At 35.6% G+C, this 20,092-nt stretch overlaps 1 protein-coding gene across 2 annotated transcripts in view; it reads right to left on the bottom strand.

The window, feature by feature from the left end:
* Positions 1 to 928, bottom strand: part of FAM189A1 (family with sequence similarity 189 member A1) — a 192,190-nt gene extending 191,262 nt beyond the window's left edge. For both annotated transcript variants that reach the window (XM_036736274.1, XM_036736275.1), the window contains exon 1: positions 824 to 928. In XM_036736274.1, coding sequence (XP_036592169.1) covers positions 824 to 922 — 99 coding nt within the window. In that variant the 5' untranslated portion in view covers positions 923 to 928. The remainder of the gene's footprint in view (positions 1 to 823) is intronic.
* Between the last annotated feature and the right edge of the window lie 19,164 nt (positions 929 to 20,092).

Below are 20,092 nucleotides of genomic sequence, written 5' to 3'. Positions count from 1 at the left end.
ATCAACATCACATAGCAAAACAAAGTACTTAAGATGCATTCTTAGAGCACAGGGAATTTATCGTCTTTGAAGTCATGCTCACTTTTAACCTCACTTCTTGTAGCCTAGAGGTATGTGGGGCAAAATCCCAAGCTCCTCTATGGGGAGCTACAATAGGAAGACTACAAGAAAAGTAGGAAGAAGAAATAGTATAAGGATATTACAAGGAAAAAAACTTGAAGCAGTTTAGCATAGCCTTTAGTGGTTTACAAACTACAGAAATAGAAAACCAACTAGAATTCTGACCATCAGGAAAATGAGGCAGAAATCTCCTCCCCTCATTTTACAAATGAGAAAAACGAGACTGAATGATATTACATGGCTTGTCTCAAAACCTAGAGCAAGTCAGTGGTAAGCCAGGAGAGGAATCCTAGGTTTCCTGACTTTCATTCAAGATTTTTGGAATATACCATGTACTTTCTTTACATTCAAGTTCTTATTAATTTAGTGATATGTTTTAAAATTTTGATTTACAAAACTAAATTTAAAAAAATCAATATGACAAATGCTGAAAAATAATTATCACTTAGTAAATGTAAAACATTTGTTCCTAAACTTTTACACTGGGTTACATTAATCCTAAGTGGTTTTCAAGTAAAATAAGCTATGTGGAGGGAAATATTTTTTAGAAATCCCTTTAATTTCTTCAAACAACTCAAAAATCTGAATCAATGGAAACATTAAACGAAAACCACAAACACCAAAAGATGTGGATTTTAAAATGGATTCAGTGCAAAATCAAAGCCTTTGCCCTTTGTTTGAAGGTCTCCATTTCATTACTCACCAACTGACAGCCTTCTAGGGAGTTGACTAGCTGAGCGTTCTGACAGGAGAGAATAGAACCAGCCAAATTCAGCATTACACACACTGCAGACAGCAGCATGAAGAAGGTTATCTGGAAATAAACCCAAAATACCAAATTGATTATCCAATGGGAGAGGTCAGAGGAAAGTTTTCATTTAACTCTTTAAAGCATTCTAAACTCATCAAATAATTACATGGATGATAACATTGTATTTTAAAGAAAAACACAATGCATTCTCTCAACATTCATATGATTTTAGCACTTTAAGAAAGCAGAGTATTTACAAAGCTCAGGCTGTCATAATTTTGCCCGGAACCTATTATAATTAATAATCTAGAGACTAGATTTCAAAACAGGATTAATTATTCAGTCTCAGTTGTATCAACTGACAAAATCTGAAAAAAAATTAAATAAATGAACTGTAAATCATCTACTTTTGTTCTTGCTGTTCCAGTCTAGAAAACATGTGTTGGTCAGATTAGCTTTATAGAAACTATCATCTATGATATGCACATATATGGTATATATTCTATATGTATTGTATGTGTACAGCTTTTCTCTACCATTAAAATGTAAACTTTCAGGACAGGGACTACATTTCTTTTGGCTTTTATATCAGCAAAGTATTTAGCACATAGTAAGCGCTATGCTAGTTGACTGGGTGACCAATTTCATTGGAGGATACAACATTGTAAATAGGTTGGTAAACAGAAACTAATCTGAGGATGGAGGGTATACTAACAACTAAGGTCGCAGCTGAACTGGGAAGCCAAGGATTCTAAGAAGTGGACATAAGAAAAGTTCATATTACAAGCATAGATAAGGGAGAGCAAGGTAAGGGGGTATGCAAAGGTAAGGGGGAGAAAGGTAAGGGAGTATGCAAAGGTAAGGAGGAAGAAGGTGGAATGCCAAACTCAGGGAATAGGATTGTTTTGCTGAAATAAAAAGTGTGTTAAGGGGAGAGTAATGTGATAAAAGTCCAGAACTGCAGCAAATTTAAAATGGCTTTAAATGCCAAGCTGATTCATTTGTAGTTTATCCTAGAGGCAGTAAGGATTTTCTGAAGTTTCTCAAGGAAAAGGAGTAAAATGGTCATACATGTGATTTGGGGAAAATTATCCAAACCCAGGTCCTCTAATTCCAGACCCTGTGCTCTGCATTAATTATATTAGTAGGACTAGACAATGGTACATATTAAGTTAGTGCGGTTTTGTGAAAAGGTTGTTTAACCTTTTACAAATATTTCATTGTTCTCACAACTTCTGCCTACCAAAAGATTCAGCAAGGTCATAGTACATTCTAAAATGATACATAAATGGACTGAATGAGGTGATTCCAGAGCTCTAGTTCTCCAAGTACTTGTGTATAAAAGGCACTTTCAGAAAGAAGAGGGCCAGTTTTGCCAAACTCTCTTGTTGAAAAATGGCACAGTTTAAGATTTAATTATATAATACTAGCAATACTATAATATATTTAGAGTAAAGGTCAGAAAGGATAGCTGAAGAAAATATTCAATGAATTACAGTGTCAAGAAACAGGCATAACAAAGATGGATTCACAGCTCACAAATTAGCCTAGGACATTGCTCTGCTCTCTCTGAGCAAGGGTTTACCTTGATCCATCACGGGTTTTTAACAGAAATGGGTTCTTTGGATAACAACTAGAAAATGATTGTTGATGTTGCTTTATACTACATATATGTATGTATGTACGTATGTATATGCATGTAAATACAAAGTATGTTTCAAGGAATATCAAGTAATTTCAAGATGGAGAGAAAGCTAACAACAAGGCAGAGGGGGACTAAGGTCTTACGTAAGGGTGGCACCTGAGTTTGCTGTGAAGGAAGCTATGAATTCTACCAGGTAGAGGTGGGTAGTAGGAAATGCATTCTGAAGATGGCAATGAGGTGGGAGATGGAATATCACATACGAGAAACAGCTAGCAAGACAGTTTAATTGGAATAGATAATTGTGAGTGGAAATAGAAAATAAAACCAGGATGCAAATTTTGGAAAGTTTCAAATGCCCGAATTTTATTCCAAGGGCAATAGAAGGCATTAAAGATCTTTTGAGTAGAGGGGTGACAGATATATGATTTAAGAACACCAATTTGGCAAATTCCTGAAGATAGAATGAACAAGGGAGAAACTTGAAGCAAGGAGAAAGATTAGGAGGATTTTGTAACAATTCAGACAAGATGTAATGATGGCCTAAATTGGAATAGAGGTTATGTGAATGGAGAGAATGAAACAGGTATGAGTCATGTTGGGGAGGTAGGATGGACAAATTTTGCCAATTGACTGGATTTGGAGTTTGAGGTAGAGAGAAGAGTCAAGGATAATTCCAAGACTGTGCACTTAGATGAAGGGATGGGGGCAACATGAGAGAAATATAAAAGCTTACATAAGAGAAAATTTGTGGGGGGAATAAAAAGAGCTTTATTGAGGACATTTTGAGCATAAGATGCCCACAGTAAGAGAGAGAAGATGAAAGAAACATTCATGGTAAAATATTGTTTAAGGTATATCACATGTGATTTTTACAAATAGCTGGCTTCTAGAAAATAGAAGCAGAGTAGCAAAAGTACAGTGATTCGTCAGACAAAAGAGTTGTTGTGTTAAATACATTCCACTTTTGCAGTTCTGCAAAGGGGGATACTGAGAATGTCTTCTCATCTCTTTTTCCATGCTTGTTTTTTATAACTTTGCAACACTCAGTTTTGGGGGTTTTTTTTGGCTGGTTGTTCTGTTTACACTGGTGTGATCACCTAAACCCAATTTTTGCAAGTTTGCTGTCTAGTTTTTGTAGCAGTTATTGTCAAATAGTGAAGTTTCTTTTGGTTCTTTGGAAACAAGGCCACTGGGTTTATTTGATTGAGTACACGGTGAACTTAATAAGTTCCCCCAATCAGCTTCTCTGTTCCTTTGTTTGATGTCATGATTAATTCCCCTACTTTATGGAGTTTGGCTGAGGTAACAGATTTTGCCTTATTTCAAACCTGTGTAAATCTTCTTGATTCATGTGTGTTTTTCATGGACAATAAATATATTGTATTCTGTTTCTAATTCATTCTGGAATCCTCTTCCATTTTGTGGATGAATTTATCCCAGTCACAGTAAGTGAGGATGGCTTACTGAGTATATCCCCCATCCTATTGTCATAAACTTCTTGCCCTCTCTTTGTTCCATGTCCTGTTCATCACAAGTTCTTACTCTTTCATTCTTTGTTCCTTTTTTCCTGGCTTTCTTTCCTTCATCCTTTCTTTCCTTTTAAAACTCTTTTCATGATTCCTCCCTCTGAAGACAGGGCTTGTTTTTATGATTATTTTCTGTATCTATCCTTCCATTCCCCTCCTGTTTCCATTTTGAATTGAATGTATTTCTCCACTAACAACTTTGGGACAGAGTAACTATGTGTGTTCTACCTTCCTTTGATCAGTTCAGAAGAAACTAAGGTGCAAGTAACTTGCTCCCTCTACCACTCCCTTCTTTTTATAGGATTTCTACTTGTCCATTACTATTATCTAAGTTCCTTCAAACTTCCCTCACCTTTCTACTTTTAAGGTCATCAAAACATAATAAAATTACTTACAGCCCCTCTTTCTTATTTGACTCCCTTTATGACTGTCATAGTAAGGCTCATTAGAAATAGTTGTTCCTTAGAATGGAAACACTTTATCCATATTAAGTTCCTTCCAATTGTGCAAATATACTTAGAATTTTGTTTCTCTTTACTCCTGTATTAGTATTTCAAAATGTCTATTCAACTCTGGACTTTTCATCAAGAAGGACTCAAGTCCTCTATTTCATGGAAGATCCAATTTTTTTCCTTTTTATGACAATACTAAGTTTTATTGTGTCAGTTATTCTTCTTTGTTATACTCTTTGTAATACTACATTCCATGTTCTTTGCTTCTGAGTTATCTTGGCTGTAGTTTTGAATATTTGAACTCTTTCTTGATGGCTGCCTGCAGTATTCTTACTTTGACCTAGAAATTCTGGATTGGGCTATAACATTTCCAGGAATTTTCATTTGTTTTTTTTTTCAGGAGGGGACTAGTGAATCTTATTTTAATTTTGCCTTTTTACTTTAATAGCGTTGGGCAGTGCCATTTGTTCATTTCTTCCAAAAGATTATTTATTTTTAGCATTCTTTTTTTTGGAAAAAAATTGAGTTCTGAATTTTTTCTTTTCCTCAACCCCTTCTCCACTCATTGTGAAGGTAAGAAATGTGATGTCAATTACACATGTGAAATAATGCAAAACATATTTCCATGTTAGTCATATTGCAAAAAAAACCAAGAAAAATAAAAAAAATGTTTTAATCTTCATTTCTTTTTCTGGAGGTGAATAGCATTTTTCATCATATATCCTTCAGAATTGTGTTGGATCACTGTATTGCTGAGAATAGCTAAGTCATTCACAGTTGATCATTAAACAATATTGCTGTTATCATGTTCTATTGTTCTCCTAGTTCTGCTCACTTCACTTTGCATCACTTCAAATAGGTGTTCTCAAGTTTTTCTGAAAGCATTCTACTTATACTTTCTTATAGCACAATAGTATTCTATCACAATCATATACTACAACTTGTTCAGCCATTCCCAAACTTATGGGTATCCCCTCAACTTCCAGTTCTTTGTCACCACAAAAAGAGCTGCTATAAATGCTTTAGAACATGGAGGTTCTTTTCCTTTTCTTTGGGATACAGACCTAATAGTGGTATTGATTATTCAAAGGGTAGGCACAGTTTTATAGCCTTTTGTGCATAATTCCAAATTGCTCTCCAAAATGGGTTGAATTAGTTCACAACTCCACCAACAGTGTTATTAATGTCCAAATTTTTCCACCAGTATTTGTTATTTCTCCCTTCTATCATTTTAGCCAATCTGATAGGTATTAGGTGACATCCCAAAGTTGTTGTAGTTTGCATTTCTGTTATCAATAATGACTTATAGCATATTTTCATATGATTATATTTCATTTTTATTTCTTCATTGAAAAACTGCCTGTTCATATGCTTTGACCATTTATCAATTGTGTAATGACTCATTCTTATAAATTTGACAAAGTTCTCTGTGTTTTAGATATAAGAATTGTATCTGAGAACTGTCTCTAAGTTTTCCTCCCAACTTTTGGCTTTCCTTCAAATCTTATCTACATTGGTTTTATTTGTACAAAATATAATGTAATCAAAATTTTCCATTTCATATCACACAATGCTCTCTATCTCTTATTTATTCATAAATTCTTCTCCTATCCATAAGTCTGATAGGCAATGTGGTCCATGTTCTAGTTTTCTTATGATATCTCCCTTTATATCTAGTTAATCCATTTTAACCATTTCTTGGTAAATGATATAAGATACTGTCTATACCCAATTTCTGCCAGACTGATTTCCAGTTGTCCCAATAACTTTTACTAAATAGTATATTCTTTTTTATTAATTTATTTTTAGTTTTCAACATTCACTTCCACAAGATTTTGAATTCCAAATTTCCTCCCCATCTTTCCCCTCCCCCATCCCAAGATAGCACACATTCTGATTACCATTTCCTCCAATCTCTCATCCCTTCTATCACTCCCCCTTTTCTTATCCCTTCCCTTCTGTGTTCCTGTAGAGCAAAATAGATTTCTATACCCCATCACCTGTATATCTTATTTCTCAGTTGAATGTAAAAATAATTTGTAACATTCATTTTTAAAACTTTCAGTTCCACATTCTCTCCCTCCCTTCTTTCCCATCCACCCTCATTGAGAAGTCAAGCAATTCAATATAGGTTATATACGTGTAGTCATGCAAAACTTTCATAACAGTCATATTGTGAAAGACTAACTATATTTTCCTCTATCCTGTCCCACTCTCCATTTTTTCTATTTTCTCCTTTGACCTGTCCCTCCTCAAAAATGTTTGCTGCTGGTTACTCCTTCCCCCAATCTGCTGTCCCTTCTATTATTCCCCCTCTCTTGTCCCCTCCCCCCTGCTTTCCTGCAGGACAAGATAGATTTCCATACCCGATTGAGTGTGTATGTTATTCCCTCCTTAAGCAAAATCCAATGAAAGTAAGGTTCACGTATTCACTCTCACCTCCTCCCTCTTCCCCTCCGTTGTAAAAGCTTTCTTGCCTCTTTTATGTCAGATGATTTACTACATTCTACCTCTCCCTTTCTTTCTCCAAGTATATTCCTCTCAACACTTAATTTTATTTTTTAGATATCATCCCTTCATATTCAGCTCACCCTGTGTCCCCCCCTTTGTGTGTGTTCGTGTGTATATGTGCGTATGTATATATATATACATATATATATATATATGTATGTGTGTATGTATGTATGCATGTATGTATGTATGTATTCCATCCAACTACTCTCATACTGAGAAAGGTCTCATGAGTTACAAATATCTTTTCAGCAGGAATACAAACAGTTCAACTTTTATAAGTCCCTGATGGTGTCTCTTTCCTGCTTACCTCATCATGCTTCTCTTCATCCCTGTATTTGAAAGTCAAATTTTCTATTCAGTTATGATCTATTCATCAAGAATGCTTGGAAGTCCTCTATTTAATTGAAATTTCATTTTCCCCCTGAAGTATTATACTCACTTTTTCTGGGTAGGTGATTCTCAGTTTTAATGCTACCTCCTTTGACCTCCAGAATATCATATTCCAAGCCATCTGATCCCTTAGTGTAGAAGCTGCTAAATCTTGGGCTATCCTGATAGTGTTTCTACAATACTTGAATTGTTTCTTTCTGGCTGCTTGCAATACTTTCTCTTTGACCTGGGAACTCTGGAATTTGGCTACAACATTCCTAGGAGTTTTCCTTTTGAGATCTCTTTTAGGAGGTGATTGGTGGATTCTTTCCATTTCAATTTTTGCCCTCTGGTTCTAGAACATCAGGACAGTTCTCCTTGGTAATTTCCTGAAAGATGATGCCAAGGCCCTTTTTTTGATTATGGCTTTCAGGTAGTCCAATAATTTTTAAATTATCTCTCCTGGATCCATTTTCCAGGTCAGTTGTTTTTCCAATGAAATATTTCACACTGTCTTGTATGTTTTCATTCTCTTGGTTTTGTTTTATAATTTCTTGAGTTGTTACAAAGTTGTTAACTTCCATTTGCTCCATTCTAATTTTTAAGAAACAATTTTCTTCAGAGAGCTTTTGGACATCCTTTTCCATTTGGCCAATTCTGCTTTTTAAGGCATTCTTCTCGTCACTGGCTTTTTGGGCCTTTTTTGACATTTGGGTTAATCTATTTTTAAAGGTGTTATTTTCTTCAGCATTTTTGGGGTCTCCTTTAGCAAGCCATTGACTATTTTTCATGATTTTCTTGAATCACTCTCATTTCTCTTCCCAATTTTTCTTCTACTTCTCTTACTGAATTTGCAAAATCCTTTTTGAGCTCTTCCATGGCCTGAGACCAATTCATATTTTTCTTAGAGGCTTTGGATGTAGAAGCTTTGACTTTTTGTCTTCTTTTGATTGTATGTTTTGATCTTCCTTGTCACCAAGGAAGTAAGATTAGATAGTCTGAGAGGGGCAGGGCCTCCCCCCAACATCCCTCCAAAAACCTATAAAAAATGGCTCTGAACAAATTCTAGAACTGCAGAACCCACAAAATAGCAGAGGGAAGCAGGGCTCCAGCCCAGGACATCCTGGATGGTCGCTGGGTAAGGTCTATCGCACACAGGGCTGGGAGAGGAGTGGAGCAGAGACCAGCATTTGCCGCACCTGGACCAATCAGACCGGGAGCCAGGTGGAACAGGCCCTAGCACCCTGAATCAGTGACCTGTGGCAGTTACCAGACTTCTCGACCCACAAACACCAAAGACAACAGAGAAGAGCTGCAGAACCTATGAAACAGCAGAGGGAAGCAGGGCTCCAGCCCAGGACATTCTGGATGGTTGCTGGGTAAGGTCTATCGCGCAGAGAGTTGGGAGAAGAGTGGAGCAAAGCCCAGAGTGAGTCACGCCTGGACGAACCAGACTAGGAGCCAGGCAGAACAGGCCCTAGCACCCTGAACCAGTGAGCTGTGGCAGTTATCAGACTTCTCAACCCACAAACTCCAAATACAATGGAGAAGGTTAGTGGAAAAAGCTGCGGGGACATAGTGAAGGAGTTCGTGGTTTGGGCCACCACCCCGGGGGCAACAGGGGGGAGGCGCAGCTACAGAACTACAGTTGCAGTTGCTTACAGCCCCAGGTCCACCTGGCAGGGGGAATTAAGTGGTGGATCAGAGTGGGAGTGCAGAGCCTGCTTAAGATCTGAGTCCAGTCCACGTTGGTGGTTCTTGGGAGAGGAGGCGCACTGATGTAGCAGATCTGGCTGTATAGAAATAGCTCTGAAAACAACAGTGCAGCCCCTCAAGCTTGGAACAAAGTACTCACTACTCTACAAGCAGTCATACCCCTACGAAAAACTCAAAGATCAAGTAGTTGGCTGGGAACATGAACAGGCAGTGAAAATGGACTCAGATTCAGACCCAGACTTTGGAATCTTTCTTTGGTGACAAAGAAGACCAAAACATACAGCCTAAAGAAGTCACCAAATCAAAGAGCCTACATCAAAAGCCTCCAAGAAAAATATGAATTGGTCTCAGGTCATGGAAGTGCTTAAAAAGGATTTGGAAAAGCATGTTAGAGAAGTAGAGGAAAAATTGGGAAGAGAAATGAGAAGGATGTGAGAAAACCATGAAAAACAAATCAATGACTGGCTAAAGGAGACCCAAAAAAATACTGAAGAAAATAACACCTTAAAAATAGACTAACTCAAATGGCAAAAGAGCTCCAAAAAGCCAATGAGGAGAAGAATGCCTTGAAAGACAGAATTAGCCAAATGGAAATGGAGGTCCAAAAGACCACTGAAGAAATTACTACCTTCAAAATGAGATTGCAGCAAGTGGAAGCTAGTAACTTTATGAGAAATCAAGATATTATATTATAAACCAGAACCAAAGAAATGAAAAAGTGGAAGACAATGTGAAATATCTCATTGGGAAAATGACTGACCTGGAAAATAGATCCAGGAGAGATAATTTAAAAATTATTGGACTACCTGAAAGCCATGATCAAAAAAAGAGCCTAGATATTATCTTTCAAGAAATTATCAAGGAGAACTGCCCTGATATTCTAGAGCCAGAGGGTTAAATAGAAATTGAAAGAATCCACAGATCACCTCCTCAAAATGATCCCAAAAAGAAAACTCCTAGGAATATTGTTGCCAAATTCCAGAGCTCCCTAGATCAAGGAGAAAATACTGCAAGCAGCCAGAAAGAAATAATTTGAGTATTGTGGAAAAACAATCAGGATAATACAAGATCTAGCAGCTTCTACATTAAGGGATTGAAGGGCTTGGAATATGATATTCTGGAGGTCAATGGAGGTAGGATTAAAACCAAGAATCACCTACCCAGCAAAACTGAGTATCATGCTCCAAGGCAAAATATTGATTTTCAATAATATAGAGGACTTTCAAGCTTTCTCAGTGAAAAGACCAGAGCTGAATAGAAAATTTGACTTTCAAAGACAAGAATCAAGAGAAGCGTGAAAAGGTAAACAAGAAAGAGAAATCACAAGGACTTACTAAAGTTGAACTGTTTTGTTTACATTCCTACATGGAAAGTTGATGTGTATGATTCATGAGACCTCAGTATTAGGGTAGATGAAGGGAACATACAGATTATATATATATATATATATATATATATATATATATATATATATATATAGAGAGAGAGAGAGAGAGAGAGAGAGAGAGAGAGAGAGAGAGAGTGAGTGTCAGAGGGCACAGGGTGAGTGGAATATGAAGGGATGATATCTAAAAAACTCAAATTAAGGGATGAGAGAAGAACATATTGAGAGAAGGAGAAAGGGAGAGATAGAATGTGGTAAATTATCTCACATAAAAGTAGCAAGAAAAAGCAGTTCTGTAGGAAGGGAAGAGGGGGCAGGTAAGGGGGAATGAGTGAATCTTGCTCTCATTGGATTTGACCTGAGGAGGGAATAACACACGCACTCAATTGGGTTTCTTACCCCATAGGAAAGAAGGAGGAAGAAGATAAAAAAGGGGGACGATAGAAGGGAGGGCAGATGGGGGAGGAGGTAATAAAAAACAAACACTTTGAAAAGGGACAGGGTCAAGGAAGAAAACTGAATAAAGGGGGATAGGTTAGGAAGGAGCAAAATATAGTTAGTCTTTCACAACATGAGTATTGTGTAAGGGTTTTACATAATGATATGCATGTGGCTTATGTTGAATTGCTTGCCTTCTTGGGCGGGGGGAAGAGGGGAGAGAATTTGGAACTCAAAGTTTTAAAAACAGATGTTCAAAAAAAAAGTTTTTGCATGCAACTAGGAAATAAGATACACAAGCAATGGGGCATAGAAATTTATCTTGCCCTACAAGAAAGTAAGGGAAAAGGGGATGGGATGGGAGGGGAGAGGAGTGACAGAAGCGAGGGCTGACTGGGGAATGTGGCAACCAGAATATATGCCATCTTGGAGTGGGCGGGAGGGTAGAAATGGGGAGAAAATTCATAATTCAAACTCTTGTGAAAATCAATGCTGAAAACTTAATATGTTAAATAAATTTTAAAAAAGATTAGTCTGATTTTTTTTCTGCTGTTTGCTCATTTTCCCAGCCAGTTACTTGAATTTTGAGCTCTTTGTTAAGTGGAGGGTGTACTGCCCCACGTTTCAAGGGTTTTGTGCAGCTGTTTTCGGAGGTATTTCTAAGGACCTATAAATTTTCAGTTCTTACAAGGTGGTATGATCATTGAAGAGGTGTTACTCCTCTCCAGGTCTGTGTTCTGGCCTGTGAGCAACCACAAGCATTCTTTTCTGCCTTGGAACTGTGAGAAAGATTCCCACTCCACTACTGCCACAATCTTTGCCATACCAGCACTTCTTCTCACCCCATGACTGCCACCCAGAACTGTGACACAGATCCAAGCAGAGCAAAGCAAGAGAATCCTGTCTCAGAGCCACCAAAGAGATCCCTGCAATCCTCCTCTGATCAGCGGCTCAATTCCCCTGATGTCTGTAGGTCTACAGCTCCAGAAGCAGCCACCAGCATGGACCATGTTGGACTGTGTTCCCCTCCCATCCTGGTGCAACAGACCCTTCCTGTTCACCTTCCAGATTGTCCTGGGCTGGAAATCTGTTTCAATTTGTCATTTTGTGGGTTCTGCCACTTTAGAACCTGTTCACAGTCTACAGGTATTTTGAGGGGGTTAGGGGAGAGTTCAAGCAAGTCCACACCTCTACCCCACCATCTTGGCTCCTCCCCCTCTAAATAGTGTATTCTTATCCCAAAAGCTTAAGTCTTTACATTTGTCAAATACAAGGTCATTAGAATCATTTACTCCTGTGTATTGTATGACTACTTTGTTCTAATGACCCAGCTTTCTATTTCTTAGTATGAGATAGTTTTGAAAATTACCACCTCATAATGTAGTTTAAGATTTGTTATTGCAGAACCTCCTTCCTTTACATTTTTAAAATTAATCCCTTTGATATTCTTGATCTTTGGTTCTTCCAAAAGAATTTTATTATTTTTTCTAGCTCAATAAAATAATTTTTTAATTGGGATGGCATCGAATAAGCAGATTAGTTTAGGCAGAACTGTCATTTTTATTACATTGGCTCTACCCAGTAATATACAGTTAATATATCTTCAATTTTTTAAATCTGACATTATATAAAAAGTGTCTTTAATTATGTTCATGTAGTTCCTGGGTTTTTCCTAGCAGGTGTTACCCCCAGGTATGTTATATAGTCTACAGTTATTTTAGATGAGGTATCTCTTACTACAGTTTTGTTGGTGATATATAGAAATGCTGATGACTTATGTGGGTTTATTTTATACCCTGCTACTTTGTGAAAAATTATTGTTTCAACTAACTTTTTAGCTAAATCTCTAGGATTTTCCCATCATATCGTCTGCAAAGAGAGACAGTTTTATGACCTCATTGCCCATTCTTTTTCCTTCAATTTCTTTTTCTTCTCTTATTGCTATTGCTAGCATTTCTAATACAATATTGTATAACATTGGTGATAATGACCTTCTACCTTACCCCTATTATAAATAATTCTTGCTGATGGTTTAGGTGGGTGTTTCTTATTTCTTATCACTTACCTGTGCTTCAAGGGTTTTTAGTAGGAATGAGTGTTGTATTTTGTCAAAAGCTTTTTCTGCATCTAGTGATATAATCATATGATTTTAATTACTTTTGTTATTGACATATAACCATGTTAGTAGTTTTCCTTATGTTAAACTATCCTTGCATTCATGGTATAAATCCCACTTGGTCAACATGTAAAATATTTATAATATATTATTGTAATCTCCTAATATTTTATTCAGAATTTTTGCATCTGTAATCATTAATGAAATTGGTCTACAATTTTCTTTCTCTGCTTTTGCTCTTTCTGGTTTAGATATCAGCACCATATTTGTTTGATAAAATCAGTTTGATAGGACTCCTTTTCTATTATTTGAAATAATTTAATATTGGAGTTAGTTGATCTATGATCATTTTAGTCATTATTTTATTGGGTTTTTTTCCCATAAAACCAACTTCTAGTCTTATTTACTAATTCAATGGTTTTCTTACATTCAGTTTTATGAATCTCATCTTTAATTTTTGGTATTTCCAATTTTGTGTTTAATTGGGGATTTTTAACGTGTTCTTTTTCTAGTTTTTTTTTAAAATTGTATACCAAATCATTGGTGTGCTTGTTCTTTATTTAATTGATGTAAGCATTTGGAGATATAAATTTTACTCTGATTACTGTTTTTGCTGCATCCCATAGGTTTTGATACGCTGCTTCATTATTATCATTCCTTTTAATAAAATCATTTGTTTCTATGACTTGTTCTTAAACATACTCATTCTTTAAGATTAGGTTATTTAGTTTCCAATTAATTTCTAATCTATTCCATGTCCCTTATTAAATATAATTTTTATTTCATTATGATCTGAAAAGGACACATTTAATATTTCTGTTTTTCTGCATCTAACTATAAAATTTGTGTGCCCTAATATATGGTCATTTATTGTAAAGGTACCACATACTGCTGAGAAAAAGGTGTATTCCTTTCTATTACAATTTGATTCTCTCCAGATTTCTATCATAACCAGCTTATCTGTAAAGAGTGGTAATTTTGTTTCTTCATTGCCTATTCTAATTCCTTCAATTTTTTTTTCTCCTCTTATTGCTATAACTAGCATTTCCAGCACAATACTGACTATGTCATAATGTGCACCCTTGCTTCATCCCAATCTTATTGGGAAGGCTTTTACCTTATCCTTATTACAAATAATGATTCATGATGGCTTTAGATATATACTATTTATCATTTTAAAGAAAGCTCCATTTATTCCTGTGCCATCTAAAGTTTCAGTAGGATTGTATTTTGTCAAAAGTTTTCTTTTTCTGCATCTATTCAGATAATCATGATTTTTGTTGTTTTTGTTATTAATATGATTATGTGAACCAGCCCCACATTCCTGGCATAAATCCCAACTGGTCATAATGTATGATCTTTGTGATATATTGCTGTAATCTCCTTGCTATCATTTTATTGAAAATTTTTTGCATCAATATTCATTAGAGAAATTATTCTATAGTTTTCTTTCTTTTTTTGCTCTTCCTCATTTAGATATCAGCACCTATTTGTGTCATAAAAGGAATCTGGTAGGACTCCTTATTTGCCTATTTTTTTTCAAATAGTTCATCTAGTATTTGCGTTAATTATTCTTTATTTGTTTGGTAGAAAAAATTCACTCGTGAATCCATCTGGTCCTGGGGAATTTTTCCTAGGGAGCACATTTATGGCTTATCAATTTCTTTTTCTAAGATAGGGCTATTTAAGCATTCTAATTCCTCTTCTATTAATTTGGGCAAAATAAAAAAAATATGAACATGAAATACACATATTTAGAGACATATTCATTCTAAATGTTCATATGGACTATTTGTGCCTGAACTGTGGTAAAGCCTTTTGAGTTCATGTTGGTCTGACCAGCCACAGTCAGATATGCTGTACCTTGACCCCAAATTAGTAATGGAATTTTAGTTCTTTTTGAGAACGAAGGATGACAACCATACAACCAATCTGGGCAATTTATATTTTTGTAAATATCCAACCATTTCATGTTGTCAGATTTGTGAGCATATAAATGGGCCAAATAGCTCCTAATGATTAATTTCTTCTTCATTGGCAATGCATTCAACCTTTTCTCTTTTTGACACTGGCAATTTGGTTCTCTTTTTTCTTTTTTAAACCAAATAAACCAATGCTTTATCTATTTTATTGTTTTTTTTAAATAAAAGCAGCTCCTAATTGTATTTCTTTCATGGTATTATTTTCCATTTTGTTAATCTCTCCTTTGATTTTCAGGATTTCCAATTTGGTGTTTAATTGGAAATTTTTAATTTGTCCTTCCTCAGTTCTTTTTTAAATTGTATGTCCAATTCATTGCTCTGTTCTTTCTCTATTTTATTAAGTATTTGGAGAAGTGCCATTTGTTTCTTAAAACACTAGATACGTGGGCTCTGTTTTGTGGTTAAGTAATCTAGTAATTTCAGATTATCTTTCCTTCACCTGTTTACTAGATCAGTGGCGTTTTATGTGAGATAGATTGCATTTTCTTCTAATTTTTCAAGGCTTTCACTTGTTTTTTTTTTAATATTTCTTGTCCTTTTGGTCCCATAACTTCTATTTTGCTTACCTAATTTTCAGAATTCATTGCTTGGGTAAAGTTTTATGCCTTTCATATTAAGTTGTTAATTCTCTTTTCACTTCTCTATAGTTATTTCTTTTCTGCTTCTTTTCTCTAACACTCCTATTTTGTTTATAAAGGAAATTTTAACTTTTTTTTAAAGCTTACATTTTTTAAGGAATTCTCATTTCCTTGTGACAAAGCTATATCATTATTTGAGAATTCATTTGTAGTTGTTTCAGAGTTCTTCTCTTCTGGGTTTGTATCTCAAACATCTTTGGCATCATAACAGCTCATTATCTTTCTGTTGTTGTTATTATTGTTTACTCATTCTTCCAGTCATACCTCCTTTAAGACAGGGGTAAGGACAGTCATGGCCATATGTCTCTAGATTGCCTTATTTGATATTCTATAGTTACATCCACGTTGTAGTATTTGTTCCATTCTTCAAGGATCACATGGATTGGGCAAGGGAGGTACAAGCTTTCAGGAGATCTATACTGCAGTATTCTGATCACTGTCCTCCTGGGCTTTCCAGGCTCCAAACCATGATTTGTGTCTAAGGAATACAGCCATAGAGTTACCCCTAGATAGAGCTACAGTTGGCAGTTTATGTATTAACCCATGTCAACTAGCTGGAAGTTTCTGCAGGTTTGGCGGGACAGTTGCTTAGTCCTATTCTCTCTACTCTAGGATGAAATCAATAGTGCTGCAGCCCTGTTCTCCCAGGGTTTGGATGCAAGATCCTCTCTGCTAGGTTAAAGTGACAGTACTAAGGTCCTGAATTTCCCAAAGAGACTGAGTTTAAGGTCCCTTTTCTCATTTTAGGGAGATACTGCAGAAGCCCCTGGGCCCCAGAGCTGAGTCTGAGATCAAAATCCCCTCTCTGTGGTAACAATGACAGCCCTGATGCCTTGTTCTATACCTAGAATCTGGCTCTGATTCCAGCCCCACTCTGTTCCACAGTTCCTTCCTTAGTTACTTGCCTTTGGGATGAATTTGTGATCCTGTCCTGGAAGTATGACTTGCTGTTGTTTCTCTTTAGATTTCCTATCATTAGTTAGGATGGTGTTAATCTGAGATCTAAATTTGAGCAGTTGCCTATGGAATTGAGCTATACTACTTTCATTATTTTGTCATTATTTTTCATAGAATCAAAGCTGGGAAACAAGCTATATCTTTTATCTAATTAAGTCAAAAGATCTAATCAGTCTAAATTATAAATGAGAGTCCTCAACTGAACCTCCCATTGATCATGTGAATTCACTTGTAAACTGACTGTGGGATCAGTTATCCCCTACAAGGGCAGTCAGCAAACTATGGTCCATAGGCTAAGTCCAGCTTGCTATCTGTTTTTGTAGAGCCTGCCAACTATGAGTAGGACTTGTGGGTCATTCAAAAACAAGAGGTGAGCCAGATTTGGCCCATAGGCCATAGCCGGTTAATCTCTTCCCTATACTGTTTTCTGTGGAACTCCTTGTTTATCCAGTCTGTATAGTGACCTAACCCTGATCTCTGCTTGCTGTTAAATCCTGTCCTCATCTGGGTGAATTTCTGTCTACTAAATGTACTGTTGCTGACTCTGCAGCTAGACCTTGTGACTTTGTTCTACTCCTATCTGGTTCTTCTTGTGTTAGGCTATTTAGGACAAACTTCATTTAAAAAAAAAACAAAAAAACTAAAGATTACCACATGGAATAAATATAGGGTTCTGTGAAAGTTGAAGTTGAGATGAAATATTATTAACATTATAAACTATAAAAAACAAGGTTGGTTATATATCCATCCATCCACTTAGTCAACACATTTTCTGACTGCCTTTGACATAATACTTCACTATATGAGGTGCTGTCTGGGATAGAGAGAACTATAACATAGTTCCTGCCCTCCAGACAACTTCCCAGGAGTCTCTGTGACAACAAAAGAAAAATTAATACAGGAACTGTCATCAGTTATAGCTTGAAGGCATGCTGAAATTTCATGAAAAATACTTTTATCGTAACCCTGTTCATATTCCACATTCATTTTTTAGAATCTCATAAACTATATAATAAAGAAAAAGAAAAGGTTAAATATGCCTGGTATAAAGTTATTTATTTCTCACCAGTGATGTTTTTTTAAAGCTTTTATATTATTTGTTTTCTGAAAAGAGATTAATGGCTATTGTTTCCATACAAATGATTAAAGACTTGTAATTTCTAAAAATGACTTCAAATACACTGAATCCACAGCCAGTTTCTGAAAAAATAAACATGAGAACTATGTAATTCTAAGGGCTCTCTAGTCACTTACATATCTGTTAAAATATAATTCATTCAACTGAAATAAAAATAAAATATTTCATTAAAAGTTATTCAGTTTGACAATTATTATTCATTAAATGATCAAAACTCATCACTTTTCTCCAGTAACTGATTAAAACTAAGACTCCAAATAAAAGCTGCTGGCTAGTCTAGAACACATACAAAAAGCCATTTCTGGCCCATGACTCATTGATCAAAGTACACTCATGCAGTCCTGGGGTACATGACTTTCTCCTCTGAGAATAAAAATCCATTTTTTTTTCTTCAAGAATCAGCTAAAGTGCCATCTATTCCATGAAGATTTTCCTGATTCTTCCCATCTGAAAGTGATCTTTTTCTTTTAGTTTTCTTCATCTGAATCCTTCTTTTGCTCTTAAGACACTCAATTGTGCAATCTGCTTTCATCTTCATCCTCATCCTAGATAGCATTTAGAGTGCCTACTACATGCCAGACACTGTACTAAAGCTCTGCAGATCTTTCAATTGATTCACACAACAACCCTGAGAAGTAAATACTATTATTATCTCTGCTTTATGGATGAGGAAACTGAGGTTAAGTGATCAGACAGTCACAAGGATGCCTAAGTAGGGGATAAGTAGCCAAAGTTGGAAATGGAGCAGATGAAAGTTTTTGTTAAGATTTAACAGTGAGATTGGCCTAAGTAGCCACATTCTTCTAGTCCAGGTGATAGAGTAAAAATGTATCTCCACCAACAATGTAATCTTGAATACAAGGATATGTAGACTATATACAACCTAATTAGCAATAAAATAATATTCAAAGAACTATTATTGTATTATTTTGATTACTTCCTCCACCAAAGAAAATACAACCATTTTATGACTTGATGGTCTTTTCAAAAGGAGATGTGGAGTCAGAAAATTCACTACCCTGTGGCTAAATTGGTGAAGAGCCTACCTGAACATAGGATGGCTATCAGGTTCATACCTGCAGCCTTTCTAGCTTAGTAAAATGCCTTTGTATCACCTTTAAAAATCTAGGCTTTATCATACCATGATAAAGCATGAGAGTAGAGTTACTGTGGAAAATAATGATAATAATAATACTTTTCACATGTATAGCGCTTTCAAATTTAGAAAGCACTTTCCTTGGACTAATATTTTAAGTGGCAGGCACTATGTGAAGTACAGAAGATAAAAATAAAGGCAAAAGACAGTCTCTGACTTCAAAAGAGCTCCCAGTCTAATATGGGAGGCAACATGCAAAAAACTATGTACAAAAATAATGCAGATAGGATAAATTAGAGATGATCACCAATGAGAAGGCACTAGTATTAAGGTTTTTCATAGAAGGTAGTATTTTAGCTAGGACTTGAAAGAAGACAAGGGAAGTTAGGAGGGGGGGGAATGAAGAAGCAGAAAATATGTGGCAGTAAGTTATGAGAATACTGAAAAGTAGAGGGACAGGTTGTGAAACCAGAGGATTTTATATTTGATCCTAGAAATGATATATAAATACAATGAATGACATAATTGTTACTTGCAGGAAGATTTATTCATTAATGGGGCAGACAAATATAAAAATATACAGAATAAATATAAGGAGAATAAATACATAGTACTTCAATACAAGGTAACAAGAACTAATGTTTGTGTCTAGACACAATATAAGACACCAACAGAAACAGTGATATCAAAGTAATTCAGAGAAACCCTCAAACTAAACTATTATACTACCTTATATACGACACAGCAAAAAGAGAGACACATTTATTTTTAAGAGTTAATGAAACTGAATCTTTTCATCTTGAGTTAGTTAAATTGAAAGGGAATGAAATAGAATCATAACAGCGCATTAACACATTAATGGTAATTTTTTCCAAGAAACACAGTTTAAGAGCTTAATTTACCAAAACATCTTCATTTAGTTCCTAAATCTTGTCTTCATCAGGCAAATGATGAAAACATAGTCGAATTAAATAAAAAAGGAAAACATTTTTTAAAGCTGAAAATGGTACACTAAAGAGTGAGTTCATTTCCAGTCAAAGGCTTTGCTTTGGTTGTAACCCTAGTTTGCATTCTATATTGACTATGTTTCTATGTCCAAAGAAAAGAAATTAATGAAATGGTCCTATAACACATATTCACCAGAACATGCTACTTTCTCTAAATAATGAATTGATTTAAAACAGCATTTTGCTCAGTTCAAAGCTTATAGAAAAGCTTTATTGCTCTGTTGTTCTCCCACTCCACCCCTC

The sequence above is a fragment of the Trichosurus vulpecula genome, chromosome 8 (assembly GCF_011100635.1).
Source record: "Trichosurus vulpecula isolate mTriVul1 chromosome 8, mTriVul1.pri, whole genome shotgun sequence".
In the NCBI taxonomy this organism is placed as follows: domain Eukaryota; kingdom Metazoa; phylum Chordata; class Mammalia; order Diprotodontia; family Phalangeridae; genus Trichosurus; species Trichosurus vulpecula.
This window is presented reverse-complemented; position numbering and strand designations above follow the sequence as displayed.